The sequence below is a fragment of the Cariama cristata genome, unplaced genomic scaffold, assembly GCF_000690535.1.
Source record: "Cariama cristata isolate BGI_N322 unplaced genomic scaffold, ASM69053v1 scaffold26068, whole genome shotgun sequence".
Lineage (NCBI taxonomy): Eukaryota > Metazoa > Chordata > Aves > Cariamiformes > Cariamidae > Cariama > Cariama cristata.
In genome coordinates this window covers 27,631-41,892 of record NW_009629846.1, presented here as the reverse complement: position 1 = coordinate 41,892, position 14,262 = coordinate 27,631, and the positions used below count along the sequence as shown (strand labels likewise).

Genomic DNA, 14,262 nt, shown 5'->3' with positions numbered 1-14,262 from the left:
CACATCAGGAGACCCAGTACTCTGACTTTCCCCAAGAGCTGCGGTTCAGCCTTTATGAAACTCTGGTTAACATCACCATAGCAACATTATTAGCAGCTGAATAAAAGCACCCACAACGAGCTCTTCTTGCTTGCTTTCACCTTTCCACATCTGCATGAAAGCACCAGCCCACTGGAGATATGCTGAATTCATATTGTCTCCATGTGTGCTCCTGTTAAGCTACCGCTTGTCATAACCAGGTCAGAAATCAGCTCCCAACCCCAACCAGCTAAAGGCACCTCCCAGGGACAGTGCCCGCTTGTAATTACAGCTGGCCAGGGCCAGGCTCAGCAAGAGCAAAGGGATGCTGCCAGTTGGGTTTTGAGCCAAAAATGCACATGAAGGAGAAAAAAGTCGAAGAGATGCATTTGCAATGGCCAAGTATTTATATTAGCAGCTTCGGATTGACTGGCACCGCTCGAATGATCACAAAGTCGGTGAAGACTTGGATTTGGCAATATTAGGATACTCCTAGCATGCTCGGTGCACTACGGAGTCTCATTTCCTTGTGCACCCATCCCTGCATAGCCATCCCCTCTCTCACTGCTTTAGAATTAGTCATTTTGTTTCAGTGGGTGTCTGTCCAAGTGTACAGGACTCGCAGGCACACAGGATGAGACTCAGGTGCCTCAGTACCGTCCATCTCAAGCCACGCTAGGTGCCTAAGACATTCACGATACCTGTATCAGGCAGGTGAGAGGGGTCATGATGACACTCATGCCCCCCTGTCCTGGCAGCTAGAGGCTAGGCGGAAAACCAGCACACCTCAAAGGGCACTAAATTATATTTAGGTGGTTGAATGGAGTTTGTGCAACCCTATGAAAAACATAGAAGTTTTGCCATCTACAACAAGGTATCTAAATTCATAATGTAAAAGAGAGCTCTCTTCTGGGTACGCTAAAACGTACAGCAGAAACTACAGATAACACTCCCTTGCCAAAATGTTGATGCCCAAGGTGCTGGCAGAGGGCCGGCAGATACGACTCAGGACTTGCAGGAGACCTGCAGCTCTCTGGAGCTACTGGGATACCCTTCTCTTCCTTAAAACTAGACATCCATGGTTTAGGCAACTGAATTTCACCCTCCTAGGCCAGATGAAGGAAGTCCCACACACAAATTTCTGCACCAAATTCCTCATCACAAGCTTCCCCTTGCTGTCACAGCCACTTACGTGTATAAATTGGACCAAGCTGCCCCCATATTTTTGTATATCTGTGTCACAAGGGTACCGCACCACCAGCTAACACAATTTGGAGGCTGCCTACGTTAGGTGCTAAGTTACAGTTCAAATCGTGTCGACTAATTCCTTAACAGAGCTACTCCAAGTAGCCTACAGCAGGCATGGAAGCACTTACATAAAACACCCCCATCTTTCAGAAATGGAGTGAAAACTTCTAGACCCATTTGACCAAAATTGTAAAGCTAAAATGATGAGGGAAGAGCATTTTATTGCATCTGGTTTTAAGGAAGATTTAACCTTCACACTAAAAATTCAGTGGCAATTTTAGCAGAGCTCGAGTGCTTTCTTGGGGGCGGTGGGGAGCTGGAGGGCTGCACGCAATCCCCTGCCTTCTGCTTTTGCAGGGCATAACTGGAATCCGTTTTGCTGAAGGAGAAAAGTGTTACATCAAAGCTCAGCCAAAAGCTCACGTCCCCGAAGTTGATGCTATGACTAAAGCGAGCCTCTCATCTGAGCTGGTAAGGGGTAATTTATGTTTTATTTTTTTAAATATAAAAAATTAAAAAAAAAAAAAACAAACAACAACAACAACAAAAAACAAACCACAAAATCTTTGTATAGAGATGATCTTAAAGTGGTATTTAAATAGAAATACAAATGACATTTGAAAGCCACTGTGGATAGCGGTAGGGTTGCTGAGGGTAGGGTAGGATAGTTGAGGGTTCTTCGCCTGATTGCAAGGGGTCCCTGAAGGGTAAGAAAAGCAAGATTGGTGTCAGATGTGTCACTGTGTCCTGGGGCATCGTGAGAGGCTGCAGATTAGCGAGTGGGGGAAGCCATAGACCGATTTCTACCAGTTCCATAGGAGACCTCAGAGGCAAGAGCATCTGCCTGAGATCAGGCTGTGCACAAGGAGGGAAGGGAGAACGTGGAAGAAGCAGCTGCTGTAGTCAATGCAAAGAAAGATCGTGGTAGATCCCAGGAGATTTCTATCAAGTCTTGAGCAGAAGCGGGGGACTCCACTCAAGTCCTCTGAAACAGTCAATAAAGGGGAATCGTGGAAAACATTATTGCAAGAATACCGCTAACTCAGAAAAAAGAATAGTTTTAAAAAAATTAAGAATTTGCCTCCTTAGCATCAGACTTCATTTTAGGGCACTGTGTTAACTATATTTCATGGAATCTGCATCGCAACCACCACAAAAGCTGCAGTTCTCACCCAGATACCACCAAAACCTCTCCTTACCTCACATGTGTAAAAATGCCTATGGCTTTAGGTGCGCAGAGCCCGAGTTTCCCAGAGCTCAGAGCCCCAAACCCATCACTGACACAAGAGTGGCTCCGGTGACTCGAGTACAGCTGAGCCTGGACGCTGGCGGGGGCTCAGCCACCGGCAGGAGAGCACTGAAGATCCACAACCCCTTTCCCTGGGTTTGCTCCGCTCCCGAGAAAATAAAAGCAGATACAACTAGCTGGGAGAGAAGCATCGTTAAGGCTGCACCTACCTGCAATGACGCTGAGATTACTGAACATCTACTTTAAAATGAAGGGGGGAAAGGTCTCTCTAAATCCAATCAGCAAGGCACCAGCAATGCTACAAAGCCCCCTGAAGTTGGTGGGGTTTTCCCCACGACGGGGAAGAGAGCTTGCCCAAATTCCAGTCAGAGCGCTACAACTTTCCCACTTTGCCTTGTTTTAAAGGCAGGCTGGACTTCTCGATTTCGTTAGCACTATTGCCTAAAGTCAAGGTTTCAATTTTTTCATCTTTTTGTAAGAATGAAGTCATGGTCCTGAAGACATTATCCTAGAATAGTCAGAAGGTTATTTCTAATCTTCTACCTGGCTACAGTAAATGTATTTCCTTGTCCTGTTTTCTGTGCACCTTCTCCAAAGATGCATCACCCACACAAGCACTGCAATAAATTGTAGGCACTGAGGCCAAAACAAGCAGCCGGCTTAGTGCTACCGTTGGGATGTTAACCTTTCCCTGTTGCTCAACTTTCCAGGTTAGATGTATGACAGGAATGGCAAAGTAGTACTTATTTTTCTAGAGCATGTCCTCTCTCTGATATGCACTTACTTAGGAGGAAGTATGCATATGCCACTTTCTTACAACACATATCATAACCAACACTGCCTATAAAAACGGTTGATTAAAATAAGCTTTTATAGATACCCAGACTCTGCCTGCTCACAAGTCAGGATCATCTCAAACAGAAACAAAGGATATTTTTATTTCTGAAAACTAGATTCTGATATTTCTGATGCTGATAAAAGTTTAAACGGGAGAATATAAATAAAGAGCACTTCTCACTAGACAGATTGGATAGCAAACTTAAATGACTGGAGACCTACAAAAGAAATCAATAAGCACACTAAAGGAACAACAACTCGACGGAATAAATTGATCTAGTCAGTTATATAACAAGTTTTGATGACTTTTATGGAAGCAATTTAGAATTTTAACTTTGAAATCATTCTGGTTCTCATGATTCAGAAGTTAAGTTTTCTTTTAATATTTCACTGTTGCTATAAAATACTTACACATTTTATGTAAAATAATACTTTGAACTAACAACTTTAAAGAATCAATCACTGGCATTTTCCTACATTACTTTGAAGATATGAACCAAAAACCTGCAGGGTACACTTCAAAAAGACAGGCTCCTTTAACTCACACTTCAAGCTTTTGGTCAATTGAATTGCTTTTACCAAACGAGACCTTTAATCAGACCCATCACATTGACTTAAAATTGGAAGCTGGAGCAGTTCTCAAGCTATAATCCTCTGTAAAACTTTTGAACAAGATTCCCCCCCCCGGCCCCTCCCCATTGTAAATATAGTTATCTTAGGAGTACATCAAATGAGAACGGGGCATGATAAAAGATCAGGGTCTTGTTTTTAGCTGGCATATTTCATTACTGCTTTGCTGAAGAAGGTAAATCTTCACGATTTCTAGCACCTGAAAATCTGGCACTTTGGGCTGAAAGATCTCTGACACCTAGTCCTTGTACATGGGGCAGAAGCCTTCCAAGACAGAGACTGGTGAAATCTTAGCCCCAGCAAAGCTGACAGTAGTTTTGCCATTCATTTCAGCGGTGGCAACCGTTACTCAGGGTTTGGCTCGGTACAATCAGTGCACATTCATGAAATACAAGGATGCTCGGTATTAGCTGCAGCGGGTGATGATACAGTTTGATGCTCAAGAATTAACCGCAAGGAGGCATGTGCCTGTTTGCTCAACAGCAAAGGATTTATGCTCTTCTATCTGCAGGAAGATGAAATCATGCCTGTGAGATTTGACGAAAACTCCCTTATCTGGGTGGCTGCAGACGAGCCTATCAAGCATAACAGTTTCCTAAGCCCCAAAATTCTAGAGCTTTGCGGGGATCTTCCAATTTTCTGGCTGCGACCAACATATCCCAAAGGTAACACTTCTTTTATTTGAAAAGTCTGTTATCCCTCCCTCCATCTAAATGCCTTTCCCAGATCAGGTTTGCCACAGAAACTTGCACATCTGGGAAACCAGGATCTTTTCCTTCCTTGCCCAGCCTGTCTTCCCAAGCTCTCATGTGCTGGTGCTGAGATTGCAGGTTTGGAGTTTATCCACACTTACTAGACATTTTCTACACTTGTATTTCCTCAGACAATTTACATAGCCCACGTAGGTGACTTACTATGAGAGGAAACATTCCCAGAGAGGTCAGCTTCCTTCCACAGAAGGACAACAGCTTAAACTAGCCCCTCCGAAATGTTTAGGCATTTAGCTGACACCAGGTAGCAGGAACACTATACCTGGCCAAGAGCTGGGTAATATCAAACTCCTGATCTGGGATCGTAGCTGGTCCTGTTTCCTACCCTGCTTCTCCAGAGGATTTAGTGGAGTGGAAGGACGAGATGCTTTAGCTGGGCAACTGGTGGATGAAGTTTATGAGGTCCTGGGGGCAGTCCCAGGACTAAAGTAGTCCCATCACCCAGAGCCAAGCTTAGCAAAGGTATTCAGGAGTCACCAGGCAGACGGCAACATCTCCAGGTGACTCCCAGGCGTGGGAGGAGAGGAGAAGGCTTGCAAAGATGTACTCCTCCTTGTTCCAGTTAATATAAGAACACTTAAAGATTGGGGGAGAAGGAGAAAAAAAAAAAAAAAAGGAAAAAATCCACCACATTTTAGACCACCTGTGGATCCAAACTGCCATCATTTTCCACTTTTCTCATGCCCTTGTATATCCTACTGGGCAACAAAAAAACAGTATCAAAGCTGTCCAAAAGCTGTTTCCACCACGTTCACTAGCTGCCCTTGGGAGCGAGGCACCAGTCTGTGACAAAAGCACTTAAAAAAAATATAAGATGCGTATGACTGGTCTTGCTAGTGCTGGCAACTGCTGCTGAGCTAACATCGGTGACCACACGGTGGGTCAAAAAAGCCCAACAAATCTCCTCTCACCTGTTTTGCCTTAAGGGGAAGAAAAAGAAAAAAAAAAAGCAACCTCACACCGCTTTGGACTGATATTGGCTGCAGACAGAACACAGGGAGGCAACCTGCTCCCATGGGGATGCTCATCAAGTTTGCCACCACGCAGTTTCATCTTTCCCTCTGCCCTCCCCCACCCTCCCCCTCTTTTTTAATATTTAAAGAAGTCACTTAAACCTTAGATAATGTGTGGATAAATACAAGGACACGCTGAAGGTAAGATTATCCTCTCATGATTATTTCTTCAGATAACCAAAGGAGAGAAATGAAGAGAAACAAACGCCAATCAAACTTTGATACAGAAGACTTGGAAGCTGCTACTGAAGAAGTGAACACCAGGTCACCCACCACGCAGCTGACTGAAGAGCTTGGTCACCAGTCTAATGAAACCAGGCCAATGGGTCAAGAAACCGATCAAACACTTAATCCAGACAACCCATATAATGTAAGTATTTGCCCTGTATCTTCTTTCAGAGCCTGAGACTGTTGTAGACAATAATGCTGGTGATGTGGGGTTTGTTTGTCTTTTTTTTTTTTTAAAATCTGCACAGCCTTTGCCTGCCTAGTTTTTCTCTGAAATTACAGAATTGTAAAACACGTAAGAAGCTCAAAAAAGTCTTCCCTCCCTCCCTCATCCCAGTTTTCATTAGACTTCAGTCTGAAACAAGCACGAGTGCTTCAGGTGGCAAATTAAGGCAAGTTGATGCCAAGTTGCTCTTCAGGGTTTCCAGGTCCATACGGAAGCAGCACTAAAGAGATCTGACAACGACAGCACCCTCTGAAAACAAACCAAAGACCGAAATCTGGTCTTGATCAGACAGCTGAACCCCATCATTTACTGACAATGGAAAGAGAGTCCAGTAGCTAGAAACACACTTTGCCCTCAAATAGAAATTAGCATCAGAAGTGACTGCTACAGAGGAAAGCAGTAGTAGTGTCTGGTTGCAAAGAGATTAGGGTTAGGTCAAATAAATCCCTTTTCTCAGCCTCTTCTCTGTCAGGGTAAATGGCCCTAGTCTAACAAGCAAGTGACAGAGGAGAACCTGTTTAGAGACAGCAACAATGGGTAGAGGATGACTACCGCAAAACTTGTTCTCGCTCTTCGAGACGAAGCAGCCCACAAAGAGCAGAGGGGCTGCCCCGCTGCCTCCCGACACCTTTGCCGCGCTGCGGGAAAACTGACTGTACCGCAGGCACCTTCCAGTCTACTGCACCAGCGCCAGACAATTTACACCCACCATTTGGTGCAGCAGGAGTAAGTCATTTTAATACAACACTGTCACAAGATAAATGCCTCCTACTTTGGAAATAAGTCCCAGATTTGACTTGACATTTATGCAACAGCAGGAGATCATTATACTGTGACAGCATTCTGCCGAGCTGACATCCCCTAATTACACTTAAATTAATCACTCCAAATAAAGTGGATCTAAATCGACTCTCTCATGAGGTCAGTAAAACAGCAGCGGCACCGGAATGTAACTTCTCCTCACAGCTGCTAACGTGACCACGTCCATGGGGTCTGAGCTGCCCTGTCTCTGGAGGGCAGCGGCATAACGACTGCCATGGGTCCGTTCTTCTGGCCAGAGGGCCCCGGGCCCAAACGGAGAACGTTCAGTCGGATACGGCCACCAGACTTCCCTCAGCCTCCAGCACCGGGTCCACCTGCACTCACAGTTACTGCATAGATGCTGATACCCACGCTTTCTTAGAGACCCATTCATTCAATTCGAAAAGACCGTTAATTACACTGCAGGCCTTTCCTGTAGGGTGAAATGAATCCTCCCCAGAGCTACTTCTCTTCACCCACTGCAAGTGGAGCCTGGACGATGAGCTCAGGTGTAGAAATTCACACGGCAGGTATCTGAATTCAAGGATGATGAATCCTGCCCAAGGAGATGACACCCTCCCTGCTCTCAGGGCTGGGAATGGGTCGCTGGGGGCCCAAACGACACCGAGCTGTCACTAGTGTCCCCTACAAGTGCAGACAAGAGATGCACCTTTCTGTGTCTCACCTTTTTGGTGTGCTGCTAGTTTTGTGAATGAAAATGCTCAGGTAAAAAGCTAAGTGTTACTCAGCATTTGCTTTTTGCTGCTGCTTTTCTTGAAATAACACCAATGAGGAAAGAACAAACGAGTTTCAAAAAGCAGATTATCCAGGTTACTTTTTTCCCCAGAAAGAAAGAAAGGAATGAAGGGCGAAACCAGTGGCAAGAACCTGCTTTTACATATTTTATGCATGCCTTGCTCCGTGTAACTCCTTACTGTCAGATACAGATCAGGCAGAACTCTCACTGTCCACAATGCACCTAAGTGTGGCAGAGAGGGGCGGAAAAAAGCAGACTGAAAGACAAGGGAGAAATATTCAGAAAACTGCAGGGCAATAGCTTACTGAATAGTTTCTTGTGAATGCTGTAAAAAGCATTAAAATACAAAAATTAAAACAAAACATAAAAAACACAGCATACACTTCAGACATTGTCATCTACATAAAAGACTCGGATAACTGTCTTGAAATCTTTTCCATCGCTAGTGTTTAAAACTTGGGAGTTTACTGCTGCTGGATCTTTTGCAAGGACTGTAGAAAAAAAAAAAATTAAGTTAGAGCTCCCTGTTGTTCTTTCCATTTTACACAGATGATTGCACCAATTCTATACTTCTACCAAATAGAGCAAGACAAAAGAAAAAGAAAATAAGGCAAGATGCACGGGTCAGTTACTGGGAGTTCTGTTAACTTCCACAGGACCAAGATTTCAGTTTTCCCCTTTGTAGGGTTAACATGAGCATTGGTATATTCCACATTTTCTGAGAATGAGATCACCAAGATGACATTTAATATTTTACATTTCAGCAACTGGAAGGTGAAGGGATGGCTTTCGACCCCATGCTGGATCACCTAGGTGTGTGCTGCATTGAATGCAGACGAAGTTACACGCAGTGCCAGAGAATCTGCGAGCCTCTCTTGGGCTACTACCCATGGCCTTACAACTACCAAGGCTGTCGTACTGCCTGCCGAATCATCATGCCCTGCAGCTGGTGGGTTGCTCGTATCATGGGTGTTGTGTGAAAAAAAGCAGTATCAGAGCCTTGACAAAATAAGCAGAAATGCAATGACGACAAACTGGTAAAAGACTACAACCAAAGCAGCAGTACTAATCCTGGCTTTTAAAATCAAAGCACGTGTGTTACTGCATCCAAAGCAAGGTCAGATAATCCAACTGTAAATAGAAATCTTAAGTTAATATTCCATTAGCCTTCCAAATTGACAAGGGTATACTGGCACTTACTGAATTAAAAAAAACTAAGACATCCCCCAAAAAGACAATATTAAACTTTGCTCACAAACTGGTTTAGCAGTCCAGAAGCTTGCTTGTAAATCCAAATTCAGCCTTTCATAACAAAACCCTCTCTTTCCAAGCTACATGTGAAAATTTACATCCAATTAGGCAACTAGCTCAAGTTGTACACTTGGGAGTACCTTTCATCCATGTAGCTTACTTAAATAAATCACAAGTTAAGTTGCTCCCCGTTGCTATTCACACCAAGTTGCCAGGTCATTATGAATGGTTATAAACCAATTACAGCATACCTTTCCCACAAGGCTGCTCCAGGGGACACGGGAAAGCACACATTGTGCTGAATCGGAAACAAACGGCAGGAAAAGGGGCTGCGGAAGGGAATGTGCGTGGCCGCAGAATCAAAACCCTTCGCACATCCCAACTTCAAAGAAGCCCCAGCATCAAGAATCTTGTATCCATGATACCGCTGTAGTGTCTAACAAGTATCTGCTATCCAGCTACTACGGCAAAAGTACTTACATGCAGTTGCAGACCAAAGAGTCTCAAGACCCTTCAGAATCTCCCCCCCCCAGCCACTGTATTTATAAATCCTTGAACTAGACACTTTTGACATAAGATTACAACCCCTCTTTATTCCACATGGACAGCAGCCATTCATGCTAGCTCCTTCAGCTTTGCTGCAGCTAACCTCCGCTCCCTGAAAGAGAAACTGCTTACCAGTAAGGAGAGAGAAAAAAAATTAAGTGGGGAAAAAAAAAAGTGGGGTTCTAACCTCACCCTTTTTGCTTAAGCAAACTCTGCAATTATTGGGATTGATCCTATTACATATTAAATCTTTAAGGAAGGTACTAAGCTGAAACACTCAAAGATGGAATGACTTAGGATTTCCAGCCCTGAAAAACAAAGAGGTATTACACTGCCTTCATCCGTACTATACATCTTGAACCCTACCGTTGAGTTTATGGAGCCATCTACATGGGCTTTATAAACAGAATGGTCCAGTTTTTCTTAAAGTTCACTTTCTGGAGCATTCATTTTTGTGACTGAACAGCTCTTGAGATGTTGCAAGCCTAGTAACGTTATTAACACTGTGTGACACACAGAAAAAAGGAATTAATTTGACATAATCGTGGCTTAAAGAAAATAAAGACAACCTCATGTGGAATGCTAAACTGCATATCTAAAAAGCAAAGCATTACATAAAAATAAGATGAGAATAGAATTCAGTATTTTGTTCTATTGTAGCTTTTTTAATGTAAGCTTCACCTTCCCTTAATCTGAAAAACAGACTTGCTTTGAAATATTTAAATTAAAAACTTAACGTGGGATTTCAAGGCCTGTTAAATTTGAGTTTCTGCTTTTTAAAATTAAAACGATCATTATGTTGTTTTAGAAGTACGTCATTCATATGCTTAGAAAAGTCAGTTTTCCTTTTTTTTTTACTGCAGATTAAACAAATACATTAAAAAACGGCAATCACTTTCTGTGCTTTTTTCAATGTAGAAAGTGTAACAGTACCTTTATGTACACGTTCAAGAACTGCCTGGAGAGGGAAACAAGGGGATCAGCAAGTGAACCACTGAAGGCAAAGAGAAGGAAATGTGGCTGTATAGATGAACTAGACTGTTGCTGTCTTTTGCATTTAAGGCCATCTTGAGGCAACCCGTGACCTGCTTCTCCCTGTCCCCCCCCAGTGAAAAAAAAAAAAAGTCTCCTTCTGAAGACAGAAAAAACTATCTTGTAAGCGATTTCCATGTCTACAGATTCCTAACAAAATTAACTCTTCCCAAACAAAACCTTGTTTTCTATAGGCAGTCACAAACTGTGTAAGAAGTAAAAAAAAAAGCATCCTGCTGATGGATGCATTAAACTATCACATACAGCATGTACGCCTTGAGAACTCCTGTACACACCATACAAGAAAGCCCCTGTGACCCTAAGAGAAGCAGATACACTACTTACATGGTCTGTGACTAGTAAAACTGCTGGAACTACAATATTGCCTAAGTACAACACAGAAGGCACAATTTGATCATTTCCAAAAGATAATGCAACAAAATGCCTTCCCCAATTCATGCTTCAAAGTAAGCAAATTTGTATTTAGCTATATGTCGGATTCAAAGAAAAAAAAAGTAAAGATCTCTTGCTGCGGCAAGGTTGAACAGTCTTATTTAAGTGCAACACGTAATTTTGAAGGAAACGTTCTGGTAGGAATGACAATAAAACCAATGATCCAACAGTATGAAGAGACGTAGCAACATTCCCCACAGTGGTGGCTCGGACTACAGTTCTAACCATCTGCGGTGAGAATATTCACTGCTGTACAGCATTTACTACCAATGTTGAAGACAAGTTTCTCACTGCCACCACAAGTATAATACCTTGCACACTAAAGAGGTTACATCATGTCTGTATTTGGGGAGGTATGGGGGCAGGGGGATGTTCCTTGAATCTGACCCCGCGCTAGCAGAAACCAGTTCAAAACCTTCCTTTGGCCAAAGTTTAGGGGAGGAGGAAAGAAAGAGGGATGAGCTTGTCACCAACGGTATTTCCCACCACAGGTGGGTGGATGGTAGTCAGAGCACCATAATTCTACTATCCTTAAAACTTAGTTACCCATGTGATTGTGTACTAGAAGGATTAGGATGGCAGAGAAGATTAGAGCAGAAAAGGGGGATAAATTCAGGTCAGTGGAAAAAAGAAAAACAGGCAACAAAACCATAGTTAAAAAGACTGAAAGCCGGTGATGGGAAGGCAGGAGAAGCCTCTTTGCATCTACAGCCCCCTTTCTCCCCACTTAGGAGGAACAAACCCGAGTCTCTCCTGTTGTCTTTTTTGATATGGGAATCATCCTCCACTTGTATCTACAGTGAGAAAGTAAGAAGCAGCTGGGAGGCGTGGAAGCTGGGAGATCTGTCTTCTGCCTCCCATCTAACACTTCACCACTACTGCAGCACGAATAAATTCCAAGAAAGTTTCAGGGAAGAACAGACTATTCACTTGTTCCATGCAGTGAAGAAAAGAAAAAGAAAAAAAAAAAAAACGTAGAAAAGTATAAAACTATAGTTGGCAAAGAACAGATTGTTGATTGGCACATGGGGGTGAACAGAATCTCTGCTCAGAAAGGGCAAGAGTTAGACTGAACCAGGAGCACCACCATCTTCTGCTTCTGGGAGGCTCAACCTATCTTTTACAAACACTGCACGTAGACCAAAGATGAGAGAGACAGCCTTAAGCTACGACAGGCAGGCATTTTCTATGACCCCCAGAACAGCAGCAGATAGTAGTCCCATCTGTGGTATTAAATGGGAAAGCTACTGCTACCTCTTGCTGTCCTGTTCCCCTACTTGCAACACGACTACAAATCACAGCACTGAGGTGAAACCACCCAGGGTCTTCTAGACAGTACTAGCTACAGATGACTAAAAGGCTTGGAGAAAAAAAACTCAAGAGAAGTTTGAACATAACTAAAACACCAACCACTCTGTCCTTGCAGACAGTTTTCTGCCTCCAGCCAACTCATTGCCAGTGCTGCAACAAATTCCACTCATCCTCTCTAGTCCTGAAGGAAATTCCCTTTGTCACTGGTACCCTTCACAGCCTCTGTTCAACCCCCAAGCTCCCTGGCTCCCTTCCTCTTGACCTAGGGCTTCTGGAACCATTCTATGCATGGGTTTTGTCAAGAACAAAACACATACTGTTCACAAAGTTCATGAAGCACCTTCTCTCCAACTTTGGAATTTTGCCTACTCCTTTAATCCAGTCCCCTCCCATCAGAAACCTACCCCACACAAGGCAACAAGAGCTGCCATTATCAGTTCACCTAAATTCTAAGGTGGAACACACACACCTTATCTGTCTGTGCTCAGAAACATGCTGGAATTGAGTTTAGACCTCCCAACTTGGCTTACAGGACATGGACAGGGAGGACTACCACTTGATTGCTACAAGTTTTAGCCCGAAGCTAAAGCATTATATTTGCACTATATATGCCTCAAGAGTACATAAATAGCAATGCATTTTATTTTACTTTTTGCCTTATACTAAGTGAATTGAATCCCAAAGCAGTGAAACAGCACACACTTAATACAAGAATATATTGTGCTTATCTGATGAAATATTCCCATGGTCTTTCTGTAAGTGAAAATAGACGGAGGAACCCCTACTGTGTTCTTTTCAGTAAAAAAGAACAATTTGATTGGCAGAAAACATCCTCAAATTACTTTTTCATTGCTATTTAAGAGATTTTTATCTAGGCTTTTCCCATAACAGTGCTTAGCAAAGACTTGCTAAGTGCTCTGAATGACATTTATAAAGCAAGGCTGGCCAGGAGACAAGAACCCAATTTTGTCACAAAGTGAAGCGCTTAGACATTTTTCTTCCTTCCACATTAGAAAGCAAGAAATGCCTTTCAGAGCATAAATAAAAAGCAGCAGAGCACTTATCCAGGAGAATGAGTTCAAGTCCCTGTCCCAAATCAAGTCAATTTCAATGTTAGCATCCTTTATGGATTGCAAATGCTCTAGATATTGAGCAACTAGCTACTCCGAATTGTCTGAAGGGCAAGAAATTCCCTATTGAAGGCAATAAATCTTCACTGAAATATGCCACAAGTCTATCCTTTGACAAACTCTTCCAAGAAGCAGGCACTGCTCACAATCAAGAGGTAAGGCACACACAACACCCTTCCCAGATTCAATCCCTCTCCCTTCGTTGTATTCAAAGACCAGGACAAACATTCAGTTCTGCAGGTGATCAAATTTGAGCTTTGGGAAAACATGAATCAATTCTGAAGCTAAAAGTGATTCAAAAAGAAATCACTGCCCAGCTTGCACTGTAGGATAATCATGATCTGAGCGCATCAAGAAACTGCCGTTATGTCAAGACCACAGTCATAGTCTACAGCTGCCCAGTATGACAATCTGAAGTTCATCGCTATAGCACACATCCAAAAACAAGCTCTCTTTTTAAGATTCGTGAGATTTTAAATTCTTGCTATCTATCTATGGCACAGGCATAGTAACAATAGTAGGAAAAACAACACTGCACCTTCCCAGCCTCACTGCAAAACCTAGACTCCTAGTCCTCAGAAGGAACAGAACACATCCTTTCTTCCTCCTCCTCAGTTTTCAATCATCTTTTACATACGTTTATTACTGTTAACAGCTGAAGACTTCACTTGTCCTATTAAAACTCCTGTTCTAATAACCTTTATATTTTACCAAGCTCATCCAATTCTCACTGTAGTAAAATAACATACCAAATACAAAGAA

At 42.9% G+C, this 14,262-nt stretch overlaps 1 protein-coding gene across 1 annotated transcript; it reads left to right on the top strand.

Annotated features, from left to right (window-relative positions):
- Positions 1 to 1,623: 1,623 nt before the first annotated feature.
- Positions 1,624 to 8,757, top strand: LECT1 (leukocyte cell derived chemotaxin 1; the record flags this gene model as incomplete). The annotated part of the gene is made up of 4 exons (XM_009705323.1): positions 1,624 to 1,737; positions 4,494 to 4,647; positions 5,939 to 6,135; positions 8,542 to 8,757. Coding segments are annotated over 4 exons (681 nt in total), but the record flags the coding sequence as incomplete, so codon positions are not given.
- Positions 8,758 to 14,262: the final 5,505 nt, after the last annotated feature.